Here is a 17,214-nt window from a genome sequence, read left to right on the forward strand (position 1 = left end):
GCTGGTCGGTAGAAGGCACGCATGCGCACCTGCGCAGTTGCCGAGAGACTGGAACGCTAGGCTTCACTGGGTGGAAGAGGCGCGCGGAGGCTGGTAGGGAATAATGATAAAGAGCTGGTGCTGTACCGATTTGAGTGTTGCTGGCGAATGTTGGGCAGCTTCTTAGATCAGGCTATGGGCAGCTGCTAGCCGTGGGGTTCCTGCATGGGGGGGGGGTGCGGTTTAGACTAGATGACCCTAAGGCTCCCTTGCAATTCTATGCTGCTAGGATGGCGGTATGCAACTTCCACGATCAAATGCAGCGTGTTTCTGAACACTAGTTGCTGGGGGGACGGCAAGGAGAGAGGGCTGTTCTCCACACCACTATATATGTGTGTGTGTGTGTGCGTACTTGCAGCACAGAGGATACGACTTCATGTATCCGATGAAGTGGACTGTAGTTCACGAAAGCTGATGCTGTTAATAATAACACCTGTATAGGTGCAGGGGGTGTAATTGCACTTGTTTGTTATTGTAGTATGTATTCTTGTTTTGTGTGTGTGTTTTTGTACCATATTTTTCGCTCTATTAGACTCACCGGACGATTGGACGCACCTAGTTTTTAGGAGAGGCTCCCTGCTCCCCCACGGAGCCTTCATCCCATGGCTAAGCCAGAAGCTAGAATGGGATCCCACTCGCTGTTCTGGCCTCTTCTTTAGCCGCGCACAGCCTCTCCCGGGCAAAGGGAGCCTTCATCCCCTGCCCAGGAGAGGCTGCGCACGGCTAAGGCTCCCCCAAGAGCCGCGCTCCCTTTAAAGAGTGTGCGGAGTGTGTGTACGGCTCTTGGGGGCTTTTCCCACGCAGCTCTTTAAAGGGAGTGCTGACAGAGCCTCCCACCTGCATTCACTGCATAAGACGCACACACATTTCCCCTTACTTTTTAGGAGGGGGAAAGTGTGTCTTATAGAGCGAAAAATACGGTATGTTGTAAGCCACCCTGAGATCTCTGGATGAAGGGCAGTATAGAAATTTAAGAATTAATAATAATGATAATAAAGCATTAGTCCTTAAGCAAGCTTGTTCTGTTATTTTACTATGCACAGCAGGATGTTAGGATAGAATATAGACCTTTCATCTGATTCGACAGGACGCTTATTACATTCAGTTAATATGGGGAGACTGGGGTAATCATGAGGGGCTGTGTATGACACCTTTTCTTTGCTAATGTGCATTCTTAGCAGGGAGCGAGTCCTCTTGAATCCAGTGGGGACTTGTTCACTTGCTAGATAAACACAGAATTGTGCTGTATGTGTCAGGCTACAATCCCACTTGAGTTATAAGGCTTTTGGGGTGAGCAGCCTGACTGGCATGATGATGTTGGGTGGGCATCAGTCATAATTTTTCTAGTATTTATGGTGCCACAAGGCTATTTGTTGCTTTTGCTTTTCAGTTGTTTCTAGGTGGGATTTCATCTAACTGAGCCACCACATTAATCTAAAGGTTCAGTGCCCCTAAAGTTTGCTCTCTTTCTAGGAACACTAAATGAAATTATTATTATTATTAATTTTTTTATTTATACCATGCCCATCTGGCTGGGTTTCCCCAGCCATTCTGGGCAGCTTACAGCTTACTGTTCCTCCCACCAGAGCACTCTGAAAATTGTGGCAACTATTAGCTGTAACAAAGTCACAGTTTGTTTTTGTTAATTTGTAGTTTATAATAATGTTTTTAATTGTTGTAAGTCTTCCAAGCTGGAAGAAAGTTGGGAATATATTTTTCGCTCTATAAGACACACCAGACCACAAGACGCACCTAGTTTTTGGAGGAGGAAAACAAGAAGAAAAAAAATATTCTGGATCTCAGAAGCCAGAACAGCAAGAGGAATTCCTCTCACTGTTCTGGCTTCTGGGATAGCTGCACAGCCTGCACTCGCTCCATAAGACGCACACACGTTTCCCCATACTTTTTAGGAGGGAAAAAGTGAGTCTTATAGAGCAAAAAATACGGTACTCTACATGAACTAATAATTCCCCCCCCCAAAAAAATCTGTGAAAACTTTAGCTATTTTCAATGCATTCTAAAAGCTAGAAAAATATTGTTTATAGGCAAGAGGTCTGCAAGTGGAGTATTAATACCAATCATGGGTGATGAAGAAGATGACTACATGTCTGATTCCTTTATTAATGTTAAGTAAGTGCAATATTTTTCTAAACTTATCAGACTTGTCAGTGCCTAACACATGCACTAATAATTGAAGCTATTTGTGGTGTTTCAGATACAGAACTTTTCAATTATTTTTTGAGTAAGAGGTCTGGCTAAAATGCTTCAAGTTGATATCACCTAGAACAGTGTTTCCCAACCGGTGTTCCGCGGCACACTAGTGTGCCGTGAGACATCGGCTGGTGTGCCGTGGGAGGGAGGCGGGCGAGTCGGGCGGTGAGAGGCGGCGGCGGCGAGGATCCGCGTTGAGCCGGGGGCGGCTCCGCGGTGGTGGTGCCGAGCGGCGGGGCAGCGCGTGCAAAAGGAAGGAGCGCGAGACAGCGGAGGAGGAGGAGGCCGGCATGTCCGGGCAGCAGCAGCAACAACAGCAGCAGCAACTCCCGCCGCCGCCCCCTCCTCCGCCCGCTATCGCCGCCACCACCACAACAGCCGCCGCCTCAGCTGCCCTCGCTCTGCTGCCTCCTCCCACCCCCAAAGCTTGGAGGTTCCCCGGCAAGGGGGAGGGGAAAAACTTTCACTTTTGTGCGTCCCTCCCGGCGTGACGCTGTGCGCTGACGTCACGGGGCGGGGCTTTAATGGTGGTGTGCCGCGAGATTTTTTTTCAGTAAACAGGTGTGCCTTGCCCAAAAAAGTTTGGGAAACACTGACCTAGAAGAGGGTTCTTCATCCTTGAGTCCCCTTTTGTTGTTGGACTAGAGCTGGCCACCTGGGGACCCAGGTCTTGCAGTCTCAAACCACATGCAAACGTTGTTCTGACTCCTGTCAGTTCCTTTAGCACACCATTGTAAGTAAGTAAGTAAGGAAATTTTTATTTATACCCCGCCCTCCCCGGTCAAGACCGGGCTCAGCGTGGCTAACATCAAATACATGAAAACACAATCAAACAACTGATTAAAATACAGCTTAAAAATTAGAATCAGGATAAAATTAAATGACTGCCCATGAATTACAACCATAGGGGTCAGGAACCTCAAGTATTCATCAGGGCCAGCTATCCATGTTGGTCCCACATGACCCAATAAATGGGCCAAAGAGGTAACTTACAGAATCCCATAGAGGGGGGTCAAATTGGGCCCGGACCGAAGGCCAGGCGGAACAGCTCCATCTTGCATGGACTAACTGTACCGACTGCTTCACTCTTTTTCTGCACCAACAACTTTTCCACCAGTCCTTTCTTTGGGACAAGAAGAGTGTTAATCTCTTGTATAGTCCCCTTTTCTGCTCCAAGAACACCTAGCACAGAAGTAGTTTAGATTTCACGTATCCGTCTCTGCACTGGGTGTATCCTTTTTTTGGGAAACCAGAGAAAAGGTCTTTCCAAGAGGCACAATGGCTGCATATGTGTGATCATCCAAAACCTTATAAAGAATAAACCAAGTGCCACCGCTTTGCACTCTCTGGCTGCGTACTGGCTGAGGTGTAAAGATCCTGGCTTGCTTTAAGCCAGAGCTTCCTAGTTCTGGTGTATCAGGAACTGTGGCTTACTGCAACCCAGGCTCTTTGTGCTCAAGCTGGGGCACAGCTAGAGGAAGGATAATCAGGTGGAGCAAGGGCCATGATGCTTGTCTACAGCTTCATAAACCATGGTTTGTGAAGCCTTGGTTGATTGATCAAACATGACCAGTGACATTTGGGACTGAAAGCTGAACTGTGCACCCTTCCTCTTGCCATTTCAGAGCTATCCAGTTCCTGGGTTACAGCTCCAGTTTGGCACCCTCATATAGTGTAGGATACCTGCCTCTGTGCCACAGTAACTGAACTCAATGATTCTAGCCCAGTTACATGGCTTTAAGTGGTTGAGGAGCATGTTTAAGTGGCCCATGAAACTGGCATAGGAATTGCTTATTCCTAAATCCAGGAAAATGAACTTGAACTGGAGGGCGGAATAGATTCAGACTGCCACCTAAGCCATTTTAAGCCCATCCCTGCATAGACTAACTCTTTGACTACACTCTTTCTCAACACTGCTTTTCCCACGGCCCTTTCTTGTGGACAATGAACTGGTAAGCCTCTAATATATTCCCCTTCTATAGTCTCCTTCAGTAAGACCTAGCGCAGAAGTAGCAGCCCCTGGAACAGGTATGGGGAACATTTGACCCTCTAGATGTAGCTGAACTACAACTCCCATCATCTCTGACCATTGGGCATGCTTGCTGGGTCTGATGGGAGTTGTAGTTTAGCAACATCTGGAGGGCCAAAAGCTTCCCACACATATTCCAGAATATATTACTGTGGATTACAACTCCCTACTGATTCAACCTAGGTTTCCCCTTCAATTTCCTTGCCATGCCTTTCATATACCAGTGTGTTCTGTGAGCATGTTACAGCAACAGAAATACCACTGTGTGAGGCTTTTATCGTACCATTTAATCTATCCTTGTTCCATTTCAGCAGAAGAAAAGAGAAACATATTCTTCTTGCAAGAATGATAATTACAATAGATTGGTGGTATTCTGTTTGGAAACTGTATTAACCTTGCAATCTATGTACACTTACCTGGAAGTGAGCCCCATAAAACATTGAAGGATGTACTGTTAATCATTACATGTGGTTCACTGAAAATGCTCTTAAAACTTTATTTATTTATTTCTGTAATTGCTATATAATAGTTTGATATTTGGACTTGTTCAGCCAGGACATCAGACCAGGCATGCCAATGCTGAGGCGTACAAAGGAAGTGTTTAAGAAAGAAGAAAAACAAAAGGAAGCTAACGAGAGAAGTCGGCAAAAGAGTATAAAAGAGCAGGAGAAAGAACAACGTGATACTGTTTTAAACATTGCTTTGGGAAATGAGAATAAAGGTTTTGCTATGCTTCAGAAGATGGGTTATAAAAGTGGTCAACCTCTTGGCAAAAGTGGTGAGTTTCTCAGCTTCCCTTTTTCTGAATAAGACTGTATCATGGTATTATTATGGTTGTTGTTTTATTATTAATTTATAAACCTTTTAATGCCAAAATAGGCTTTGAAGTGGTTTAGAAGTATAAAGACCAATGACACAAGCATTAAAATATAAAATTAAAATACACAAACAATCCAATTAAAACAGTTCTTGGGTTGAGAGATCATGGGAATGTCTGTGTAATAGACCTGGGTGATTTTTCAATACATATTGTTCAGTTTTTGCCGCAACCAATCATCAGCAGGCCTTGCCGCAGCAACCAATCACATGCCCAATTGCCGCTGCCAATCCTGCTGGCTGCTGCCCACCCCCCCACCCCCCGCTATCCATGTAGAAGACGGCCCTCAATTTTTGCCTGTTATTTCTAAGGAAAAAATATCATCTTATACACGGAAAAATATGGCACTATTTTCGATTTTGCAGCAAGCCCCGGCTCAGCAGGCCAGCATGACAGACCAGTAGGCTTGATTTACAGAGATGCTGGCTTTTGGGCTTGCTGGGAACCCCCGTTCCCCTTCCTTACCCCCGTGAGTAAGAACCAAAAATGTTGCCCTGTTATTTAACTCTCTTTCTTTCCTTCCGTCTCCCCTTCTGCCTGTGTGGGTGTGTGTATGTGAGTGCCCTGGTGCCTTTACTACCTGTCTGAGACTTTGACGGAGCCCCTTTCTTTGTGTAAAAGTAAGAACAAAAAAAAAGTTGCTGCGTAAGACATTTTTGGTTCACCCTAAATAGCTTCCCTCATATAAAAAAGGAAGGTTTTTTAAAAAATATATTAAAGGATGCTATCTCATTGATTGCCCTTCTTCCTTCCCTTTGATAAAAAGGGAGAGGTTGGTGGTATAACAACAACAACAACAACAACAACAACAACAACAACAACAACAACAACAACAACAACAACAACAACCACAACAACAACCACAACCAGCAGCAGCAGCAGCACCTCAGATTCACACACAAATATGCAGCCCTGGGTCTGCTGGCCAGTGGTTGGGCCAGAACATTATTCCCTTTAGTTCTGTAGTCCCAGGCCCAACTAGCAGTTGGAACAGAGTGTTTTGCATGCCTAGGCAGAGACCCCCCGGCCCCAAGAGACCACCAGAAGGAATAACGACCCGTGACAACGTGTTATGGAATTAAAACTTGGCCACAGCTTTATTAAACCTTTCAGAACCTCTCTAAACCTTGGCTTAGGCATTGGGCATGTATCCCTCCCAGCTCCCCAACTGGGGGAACTGGGGCTCCTCAGGGTGAATGGGATATGGGCGGGTGCACAGCAAGACGCTTGTGTACGCTGGCAGCCCACCCCATATCCCCGCAACACAGGGGAGTTCACTGACAACCTTTCAGTGTATGGCCATTGACTCCCATATACAAACCCCTTTAAGAGGGGACCCTGGAATCGCCACTGTGGGGGGGGTGAGTCACCACTTCACACACCCCAAAAAAAATTAGGGAAGAGGGAGAGATTGGTGGAATAATAATAATAATAATAATAATAATAATAATAATAATAATTAATAACAACAACCTCAGATTCACAAACAAATCAGCAGCCCTGAGTCTGCTGGCCAGTGGTTGGGCCAGAATATTATTCCCTTCAGTTCTGCAGTCCCAGGCCCAACTAGCAGTTGGAACAGAGTGTTCTTTCTAGAAGGGAGGAAATAGCAATCTCCCTGGAGCTGCTTGTTCTCTGGCTGGTGGTTTGGACCCGGCTGGTCTTCCTCTTGCCCTGATACTTTCCCTGGGAGACAGGGAGTGCTAATGAACAGAATGTCAAAGCAAAATAAAAATCTTCAAATAGTAACATAAATTTATTGTGAGGTTAGAACCAGTATAACTTACATCTTGAGGGGAATTATTCTACAACATTAATGCAGAATCATATAGTTGTTATTTTTTTCAAGCTATGGCGAAGGCCTGTTATCTGTTCAGTAAATTTCATTTCTCTAGTAGATATTGTTTGAAATAATGCACATACATGAAAGATACAGAGAACCTGTGCAAAACAATACTTGGAGTGTGGACTTTGACCAGGCTAGACTCAAATCTCTGTTCAGATGCCAAGTAGATAGCCTAAGGTGTGTCATTAACTCATGGTCTGATCCACCTCACAGGGTTTGTTGTAAAGATAATGTGAGAACCCCATTACAAGCCACTCTGAGCTCCTGTGATGAAAGGAACACAAATGTGTCTAATAGCGATGATCATGTGTGTTTTTATCAAGCGTGACTGCTCTTGTTTTCTGCAGGAAAGGGGATTGTTGAGCCCATTCCTCTGAACATTACCACAGGTTTGTGTCCATTCTCTCCTTTTTAATGTTTTAAAGCTCAAACACGGTCCCTCTTGATGTGTTAACTAGTGCTTTGAACTTGGAACAGGCAGAAGTGGGCTTGGCCATGAAGAAGTGAAGAAACGGAAAGCTGAAGAAAACTTGGAAAACTACAGGAGAAAAATGCATATGAGGAAACAAGCGGCGGAGCAGACGGCTGACCTCTTCAAGTAGTGTGCAAGGGCTTCATTCCTCGTCTTCTCTTTGCAAATCAGAATTGTATTATTTATAGGAAGGATTGTGGCTTCATGGTGGAACACGTGCTTGCATGCAGAAGGTCCCCTGTTAAATCTATGACCTCTGCAGATACGGCCAGATGAGACTCTTGTCTGAAACTCTGAAAATTGCTGCCAGTCAATTGAGGCCAGCAACAGCCAGCATAATGGTTTCTAGAACCATTGGCCATGCTGACTGGGGCTGATTAGAGTTGGGAGTCTACATCATCTGGAGAGCACTAGGTTGAGGAACAGTGCTGTGTGGGGTTATCCTTCCCACAATGCATGAGAAACTGCCTCATACCAAATTAGGCTGCTACTCCATCAAATATCGCCATCAGGTATTGCCAGTATGAACTACACCAGGGGTAGTTAGCATAGTGTCCTCCACATGTTATTGGACTCCAACTCCCAGAAGCCCTAGCCAGCATGGTCAAAGATCAGGGATGATGGGAGCTGTTCACAGTGATCTGGGTCCCAAAAGGTGTGTATAATATAGTATTTGGTTTTGTAGCACTTCTAAACTGCCCATCATACAACTCCCACGATGGTGAACAAAACAAATTGATACATACATATAAACGATCAGTGTAATATCTCAACCAGTCCAAGTTATGTTTATTGGTAGTCATGTTTCATTTTATTTTTAAGATTGAGATTGAAGACCAAACAGGAGCAACTTCAAGGAAAACGAGACCTTGTGAAAAGTCAGAAAGCCTGTCAACAACTAGATATGCAGAAAGTAAGTTTAAATAAAAACATTTTTTTTCAAATGTTTTTGTGCATTTGTGACCCAAAGACTTTGGATGGGTATTATTTACTGAAAGTAAGTATGCAGACCAACTTTTTTACGAGCTTGTCCCCACGTCATTGTAAGTCAAGTGTGGTGCATCAACAGGCTGAAAGCAAAAAAGAACCAACTCTCTTCTGGTTTACTTCCCTGCCTGGCTTCCTGTTTTTATTGTCTAAGAACTACATACAACTTAGACATGGTCCCCATCTTTTCCAGAAAATATTTTACTGCTTCAGTGGATTGAAAATGCTAACATAAGCTTTGCTATAATGCCTTGTGCTGCATTTTTATTTTTTCAGGTTTGAGTATGCAACACGTTCTGAGACTGCTTCTATTAAGTTATTTTTTGAGCATTTTCCTTTTCCAAAAGTTGCACCTTTTTCTCTTTCCAAATTGCCAAGGAATTGATGGGGTGGGGTATGTTGGTTGTTACTGCCAAACTTTTGCTTTAAAGGGTCTTGAATCCCCCAAAGAGATGTGGTTCTGGTTACAGCCAGAGGAGGAAAAGGAAGATGACGTGGATGCAGAGGAGGAGGAAGAAAAAGAGGAAGATGAGTTTGATGTAAGTGTAAGGTTTAGATACCATTGGAAACTGCATTGTGCTTCAATAATCTAAATCGGGGGTCGGCAAAATTTTTTAGCCGCAGGCCGGTCCACTGTCCCTCAGACCTTGTGGTGGGCCGGAGAAGCGGCACGGGGTGGGGGAGAGCTGGAAGAAGCGGCACGGGGGGCAAGTAGTCCTCCTCCCCAGCCCCAGCTGCTGAACTTAACTTCTCTCTCTCTCTTTTTTTTTAAATGATATTTATTGGGAATTTAAAGTTACATAAAAAAAAGAAAAAGCAAGAAAAAAGAGATTAAACAATACAAATCAGTAAAAAGAGAATAAAAAGTACAAAACATACAATACTCTAAAATCAAAAACAAGAGCAAAAGAATAAATTTAAAAACAAATCCAATATTCCCATATCCTTATCTTCATTAACTTGTTTCATCAACCTCCTCACACCTCCCTTTTTTGTATTCTAATTATTAATTATCTCAGCAAATCCTTTCCATCTTTCACTGTATTCTGTCCTTTAGTTGTCTTAATTTATTTTAGCCTTATCTTACCATAAAAAAACCTTAAAACTTAAAGACTTATTTATACATAACTCCTTATAACATTTCTACTAAAGCCTAATAGTTTCATTCCAAGATTTTCCTAACAGTCATTAATTTTGCAATATTTCTCTAAATGAATTTTTAAACTTTCTGCCAATCTTCATCCACCGTCTCTTCTTCCTGGTCTCAGGTTCTGTCAGTCCTTTCTGTCTGTTCCATCTAGTCCATCAACCTGATGATCTTATTTCCGAGGCTCTTAACTCTTTTCCATGTCCCTTCTGCAGATCTTCTTCATAATTGTACCTGCACTTTACTTTGTCTTCTGCTGGTCTTGTACTTAATTTCCTTCCTTTGTCTCTGAGGAGTAGATCTCGGGGGAACAACCTAAGAATGCCTTTATCCCTTCTCGACCGGTCAGCCCATTCTCCATGGTTAGCACTAAAATCCAAAAAATAATCCAAAGCATACTTCAATGTCCCTCCAAAGTTGAGGGCCTCGACCACTCCAATCTCCTCCTGGCCCAAAACCAAATCCCAAAAGTCAGGACATCCCTGCATAGGAGGATATGACCAACTTGCCATCTCCAGTCCCGACAGGACTCCGTCTCTCCAAGTCTGACTCACTCCAGATTCAGTCATCAGAAACGACAGCTTATGTTCCTGCAAGGCTACATCTCTCTCAACTTGTATTACTTGAGGTTCAACAACAACCTCCTCCTTTGTCTTCTCCGCGGCTTGCCGTCAGGGCAGATTCCTGGGTCAGTTCTTGAGCAGGTTCTATATCAGTGTTCACTGTTTGACCGAAATTATCAATTGCAGTAGTCATCAAATCCATCTTCGCATGAAGCTGCTCCAACAAGGCACTTGTCCTGCACAAAGCAGACACTAAGGCTTCCTGTGTCAACATTCTTGTCCAAGGTCAATGTCTGTTTCTCACGATCCTTAATCCCCAGGTCCACTCCAACAACAGTTCAAAAGCTCCCTCTAGAGGAAACAATTTCTATTTGTATCCATCCTTTTACAAGCAGATCCAGCAACAAGATTGCTTTCGTTTTTCAAATCTTTGTTCCTTTTTAGTGCAAAAGGAAACATTGGAGTCAAAATGTTTCTCTTATTTGACTATCTGTCAACATACGTTATTATTCACAGTCAATGAACTTTCCCAAAACGTCTATCTTTGACAGCCCGTTCCCAGGTTCAAGACGATAGAAATTTATCTTTCTTTACTCCCTCTCCTGCAGGCTTGAACAATTTAAGATTTCCCCCCTCTTCTCCTGCTTCCAAGGGGGGTTTTGTAGTTTTAACCGATGGAAATTTAGTCCTTTACAGATAACTTTCCAGACTTTAGCTTGTGATGTCTTTGCTTCAAGCTATTTACAAAAGCGGAAGGCGGACTTCCTGTTTAGACCTTCCCGCTCCGGTGCCAAATTACGAAGTTTAATAATCCAATTTTCCGTTCTACTCACGGGTACTTGTTTAGAAGTCCAATTGTCCACAGGAAAAAAGTCAGTGCTCTCCGACAACAGCAATGCGGCTTCACTCCATGAAAAGAGCAATCGATTCAAAGCACCGCGCCGCTCACCCCGCGTTGCTCCGGATCCCCGTTGCTGGGTTTCCCCGCGAGTAGGGGAGGCACAAAAGGTGCCAGCCGAATCCCAGGTCCACAGGCTTCTCCCGCCTGTGGTTTTTGATGGGTCTTCGCCTTGCCGTGGCGGTCCAGACCCTGATTTTCACGGAGCGGATTCCTCCAGATCAGAGGAAATCCACCATTGCCGGTGGCGCTAACCCGGAGGTCCAGTGGGGCTGTCGCCACCGCTGCCGCTGCTTCTCATGGGTGATCTCATCCACTCTGCTCTCTGGCCCACAGGCGCACCAGGGCAGCGGCGGGGGGAAGATGAGCAGTGCGAAAGGGCTGGTTCCGGAGAGGGGCTGCTTAAAATGGCGCTCAGCCAGCTCAGCCTAGCCCCACCCCCTTCTTCCTCTATGCAGGGAGGGGAGAAGCCAGGAGGAGGGAGGGAGGAGGCACCACCATGGTGTGTGTGAGGGAGAGGGAGGGAATGGAATGGCGCAGGGGAAAAAATGGCACAGCCCAAATGAGCAGAATCCCCACGCCGATCCACGGACAGTCCGTGGGTTGAATCCTGAAGGCAATTGGGCCTGATCCGACCCGCAGGCCTTAGTTTGCCGACCCCTGATCTAAATTAATAAGCTAAAATAATTTTAAAATTAATGCATAATCCATTTGTGCTTAAATGTGTATTTCATTTGTCAAACACAGGACTCAGAAAAGTTAATCATGTTGACAGCGTATCTAAGGGAAGAACACCTCTACTGCATTTGGTGTGGAACAACCTTTGATGGTACGAAACATACCAAGTATTAATAATAGCTGAACCCTCTTCTTTAGTTGGTCTGTTAATGTAAACTAACAGTATCTAATGCCTTGGCCAAAAGATGCACAAGTCACCTTTGCACAATGAAAGTCCCATGTAATATAAACCTAAATTTGTTTCTTTGGGAACCTTAAAGCTTATTGTATTCAACAATTTTTTTCTTTTGAGTTGTTTGCAAGAGGAAAGGGCATGATGCTCTTAATGTACTTGTGTTTGAGGATGCTCACCATAAATGCAACCCCCCCTGCTCTTGATAACTGCAAGTCATATCTGCAATCAATTTCAACAGCCTGTTTAGTATCACTGTGTGTGGCTTGTTTGATCTTTTCTAATTTACAGCTCTCTCCCCCCAAAAGCCTTAGTATCTCAGTCCAGTGTGTTTTTCTTGTGACAATTGTATAATGCTCTTTTTAAAAATCTTCCAGATAAAGAAGATTTATCCTCAAACTGTCCTGGAGACACTTTTGCAGACCATGAATAACTTTCCTAAAGCAAGAATAGTAAATGCTGCAAGATCGATCCAGCATAAAGATATCGAACAGTTCAGAAGACTGCATGTATTTTTGTAGGGAAAAGGTTTTTGCAATGTATTTATGTATATATTGTAACACTGGAACTGTGCTGAAGTCCTGTTCATTTGGAAATATGGATAGAAAGGAGCTACACACCAAGAAGATCTTATAGGAGCTGCATAATCAGTTGACTGTCAGCTGTGAACTCTAGGTACCTAAAAACAAAAAAAAAGCTTATTTGTTATTTTTGTGAAAAACACAGCAAACAGGATTGGGTCGATCCTCCTTTACACCCCAATCAATTATAGAAGAAGTAGAATACTGATCTAGTGCAGAAAAGAAAACAGGAGGGCTGAAAAGGTCCAAAATGTGTATATAGAGAGGCCAGAAATAAGATCAGGACGCTTAGGTTAAAATCCTTCATGTACTAACTTAGGAGTACGTTCTGTTGACCTTGAGTGTAAATATTCTAAATATGCCTTTTACTGTTGACCAAACTGCTCAGTTTTGTAATTTTCGGTGTTTTATACCAAAGGTCTTTCAATCCATTTTCCTAATGTCAGTGAAGGCTTAAAACAGTTAATGTTGAACTGTTCAGTAGCTATGGGTGTTTGTATCACTATTTACAGCTGAATGCATTTGTTGTGTATGTATATGTCTAAACAGATTTATATCTGGGTTTTTTTACTAACCTGCAAATTGGCTCATATGTATAAATACTATACTAGGCACACTGAGAACCCCATACAGTACTGAAAACAAAAATAACTAGCTGTACTGAAACAGGAGGTGGCAACTAATATTTTCCCTGGGCAGTTACAAGTTAGTCCATCTGATGTTGATTCTGCCATCCTCCCGTTCTCTTCTGAGTTGGTTCTTTGGTTAAAAGGTTTTTTTAAAAAATGCCTTTCTGGATAAATTAGTTGATGGGCTTCTATTTAAGGTTAATCCACTTTACTGCCCATGGAAAACTGCATGATCAAGCCAACATTAAGGTAAAGTGTGAACCAGACTGCTAGCTTTACATGGAAGTAACCTCTAATGGACTCAGTAGCCCTTACACCTGAGTAAAGGTGTTGTATTTTTCAGTGGGGAAGTTTCAAGTAGATGAAACGCTCAATGGCTTGCCAAAGTGTTCAGGTTTGGCTAGATTGTGCCTCAAGTTATCAGGAGAAAGAACTTGGTGACAGCACTAATGTAAGCAGAAGGGTGGCACGTAGTTCTAGTGTGCATTAAAAAGGAAATAACACGTCTCCTTGCAGTTTTGATTCCTTTCTGTTATATACAGTGTGATGCACTGTACTTTTCTCGGTAGTCTAAAAGTGAACCACCTGCCAGACTCTATATAGAACACAATTTTTCTGCATTAAGCAGTCACAGTGCAGCACCCATTACTGACTGCATTTGGTATCTTCATTACTAATTGCGCACAGGGGTAGATTTTCACCAAGATTTTCACCCGAGAGGTGCCTCTGTTCAAGTGCATGCCTCTTCCTTTGTATGCCATGTAGCTTCTAAAACAAATGAACAATGTGGGGACTTTTTAATGCACGTCATTTATTAGGAAAGAGAAAGCAGCTACTGAACAGTAGCATAAGCCATGCATACACAACAAAAACATTACAATTTCCCAAGATTTGAGAAATACATGCTTCGGTTGAAAAATTATATTGTAAAATGTGCTTCTTAACACTGTACCAGTGATTTAAAAACAAATTTAATATTCACTACAAAGTTCCATGAAAGAATTCAAGTTAAGGATTTACAATAAGATTCGGTTCCATCCGGAATCCAGTGTGAATATTCTCCTCTAGTGTTGGATGGTGGCACCGAAAAGCTGTTCCCTGTGAACTAGGTGCAATGGAATTACTCAGGAGTAAGTTGACACAGCTGCAGCTTTATGGTATAAAAAACTCATCAAATCCTAGCTGTTAAAAACATCCCTTTGCAATGAATTATTCACAGCACAAACTCCGTAGATTTCACCAAGTTATTTTCACATGGCTTGTAAAATCCAAATCAAAAGAGGCTTTGAAAGCTTTTGACTGTTGTCTGGATGCACTGGTGGACTGGATGAGGTCAATAAAGTGTATATGAACCCTGGCAAAACCGGGGCTCTTTGGATGGGTGGTTCCCATGTTTGGGAAGTCACTAGTTCTGGATGGGGTTGCATGTAGCTTGGGGATACTCCTGGATACATCTTTGTCACCAGAGATTCAAGCATCCTTTGTGGCTACGAGTGCCTTTTACCAGCTTCGTGTGGTTCACAAACTATGGCTATTCATGTACAGGGATCGCCTGACTACTGTAGCCCATGTGTTGGTAACCTCAAGGCTGGATTACTGTAATGTTGCTCTTTGTGGGGCTGCCCTTAGGTTTGGTTCAGAAGCTCCAGCTGGGGCTCTGCTTGAGAGCACACAACACAGCATTGTTAAACAACTGTACTGGCTTCCAATTACTGCTCAGGATTCTTGCGTGTTTATAAAATCCTGAACAACTTTGGTCCAGGGTACCTCAGGGATTGCCTGGAACTCTTTTATCCCAGCTCAATCACTTGAGATCACCCGCAGGAGCATCTTTGGTTGTTTCCCAAGCTGGTGAGGCTCATTTGACAAGAAACCCCTTAAGAGCCATCAGCCCAACTTTTAAACGCCTGCTGAAAATGTTTCTGTTCCTCTCAGCCTATGAAGGCATTTAACAAGACATCCATCCACAATGGTTAGTTGATGTCTGTTTAAGTTTCTATTGTATTATTATCTTTTGCTGTAAACCACTTTGCTATACAGTGGTGCCTTGGTTTAAGAACAGTCTGGTTTAAGAACGATTTGCTTTACAAACTCCGCAAAACCGGAAATAGTGTCTTGGTTTGAGAACTTTACCTTGGTATAAGAACGGAGTCTGAACGGTAGAAGGGCACCGGTGGTGGGAGGCCTCATTAGGGAAAGCGTGCCTTGGTTTAAGAACGGACTTCTGGAACGGATTAAGTTCGTAAACCAAGGTACCAGTGTGTGTGTGTGTGTGTGTGTGTGTGTGTGTGTCTGTGTGTGTAAAAAATGATGCAGTGATATACAAATATTTTTTATGAATACAATCTATCATGAATCATTATTTTATAAAAAAAACAGTTCTGATTTGGATACCTTCCAAAAAAGTTCTGATTTGGATACCTTCCATTTTTTTTCTAGGTTGTATTGCAGGAAAGGAATTAGGTCTGACAGAAAAACAGGTTTCCCTTTATCATCCTTATGCTTAAAAGCAAAGTGTCCAGACAAAAAGGGCTCAGGGGCAGAGTATATGCTCTGCATGCAAAAAATGTCCCAAGTTCAATTCCCAGCAGGGCTGGGAAAACATCATCTGAAATCCTCAAGACTTGCTGCTCATCAAAGTAGACAATATTGATGAACCAATGGGTCAACTGAGTATAAGGCAGCTTCCTATGTCTTACCAAACCACAGCTAGGTTTTTAACACAGGCTTCCAAGCAGAGAGAGCTCCAAAACCTCGATTACTTCAAAAGCCTCATATTATGTCACTCATATTATTTTCCTTTATTATTTATTACTAGTAATTATTAAATGCATATGATGACCCATCAATAAAATAGGTGGAATTTTGGAAACAAACACTTAATCTTGCAGATAAAAAGTAAAAGAACTCTCCTGGCAGAAACCAAATAGAAAAAAAACAAAAAACCCACACAATTTATATACCACTTGATTGTAAGAAAACCTCTAAGCAGTTTACAAAAAAATGAAACAAAACACTTTAAAAATCTCAATAAAAAGCACAGGTATAAAAACATTGAAAAGTTGCTTAAAAGAACCCATACCTAAAAAGAGAGAAAGCACATGTGGCTTCTACGTATCTGGACACGCTTGCGTAAACAAATGTGTTTTACGCAGATGCCAAAAAGAATGTGATGAAGGCACCTGCCTGATGTCAACAGGCTGCGAGTTTCAAAGTGAAGGTGCCACTGCAGTAAAGATTGATGTCTTATAAGTATTATGAGGCACCTGTAACAGTGCGGGTTAATGTAGATTGGAGCATTCTTGAAAGGTGATCCTGCCCCTAATACTAACACCTTGAACCTGGCCTGGTAGTAAATGGACAGCCAATGCAGTTCTTTGAGGAAAGCTGTGCTATGCAGAGGATCTCTTCCTGCTAGCAATCATGCAATGGCATTGTGCACTAAGAGCATATTGCGAATCAAGTTCAAGGAGTGCACTGCAGTAATCTAACCTTGCAGTAATCTAACCTTGAAGTCACCAATGCCTGAACCACTGTGGTCAAGTTCTCTCAGTCCAGGAATGACCATGTCTGTCACAGCTTGTAAAATGGGCTTCCAGCCACTGAGGCTGAGCCTCCCATGAGAAAGCAGGGCAGCTTTTAAAGACAGCCACACATACAAGGCACAGGTGTCTAGTTCTGGCTTCGGAGAAGTTTTGCCTCCACAAGAGCACCCTGCAGCTCCCCTCAAAGGCCACAGCAGAACATATAGCAAGAGGCAATCCAGAGTTAAATTTCCAGGTGCCAGAGTTTTGATTCAGACGAGATTTTCAATATTAGCAACAGCAAAAGGAACCACTACCTTTAGACCAAATTTCTGCACTTGTGTTTGGACAGGTATTAGTTAACAAGTGTGTGGGCTATAATGCCTTTTCTTTAAAATATGCAAAATGGCGGGTGCCGATGGTCTGTCAGATGGCACGTTTGAAAGCAGTTTCTTAATTAGAGATACCTGCAAACAAAGGAGAGATTGTTTTTTTATTTTA

The 17,214-nt window shown here is 43.1% G+C and overlaps 2 protein-coding genes across 3 annotated transcripts in view; one reads left to right on the forward strand and one right to left on the reverse strand.

Annotated features, from left to right (window-relative positions):
• The first annotated feature begins 7 nt into the window (after nucleotides 1-7).
• On the forward strand, nucleotides 8-13,696 carry GPATCH11 (G-patch domain containing 11). 2 transcript variants are annotated; one of them, XM_081188148.1, is made up of 9 exons: nucleotides 8-93; nucleotides 2,085-2,169; nucleotides 4,831-5,057; nucleotides 7,350-7,391; nucleotides 7,480-7,600; nucleotides 8,297-8,387; nucleotides 8,893-9,000; nucleotides 11,817-11,898; nucleotides 12,357-13,696. In XM_081188148.1, the coding sequence occupies exons 2-9, from the start codon at nucleotides 2,120-2,122 to the stop codon at nucleotides 12,410-12,412; spliced, it is 777 nt and encodes a 258-aa protein (XP_081044274.1). In that variant the 5' UTR covers nucleotides 8-93; nucleotides 2,085-2,119; the 3' UTR covers nucleotides 12,413-13,696. The 2 variants fall into 2 exon arrangements, with proteins under 2 accessions (XP_081044274.1, XP_081044275.1); XM_081188149.1 differs by lacking the exon at nucleotides 8-93 and having other exon boundaries at nucleotides 4,809-5,057.
• A 284-nt stretch (nucleotides 13,697-13,980) lies between these two features.
• LOC308583311 (interferon-induced, double-stranded RNA-activated protein kinase-like) overlaps nucleotides 13,981-17,214 on the reverse strand; it is a 39,744-nt gene continuing 36,510 nt past the window's right edge. Inside the window, exon 25 of the mRNA XM_081187123.1 lies at nucleotides 13,981-17,180. Coding sequence (XP_081043249.1) covers nucleotides 17,073-17,180 — 108 coding nt within the window. The 3' untranslated portion in view covers nucleotides 13,981-17,072. The remainder of the gene's footprint in view (nucleotides 17,181-17,214) is intronic.

Source organism: Podarcis bocagei (genome assembly GCF_964188305.1).
Source record: "Podarcis bocagei genome assembly, chromosome: 3".
NCBI classification, from domain to species: domain Eukaryota; kingdom Metazoa; phylum Chordata; class Lepidosauria; order Squamata; family Lacertidae; genus Podarcis; species Podarcis bocagei.

What these genes read in the sequence shown, in the direction of transcription:
- GPATCH11 (XM_081188148.1), top strand. Translation starts at nt 2,120, where the DNA reads ATGGGTGATGAAGAAGATGACTACATGTCTGATTCCTTTATTAATGTT. An exon ending in GATTCCTTTATTAATGTTAA is followed by an intron (nt 2,170 to 4,830) that starts GTAAGTGCAATA and finishes GGACTTGTTCAG; the next exon opens with CCAGGACATCAGACCAGGCA. An exon ending in CAGACGGCTGACCTCTTCAA is followed by an intron (nt 7,601 to 8,296) that starts GTAGTGTGCAAG and finishes TTTATTTTTAAG; the next exon opens with ATTGAGATTGAAGACCAAAC.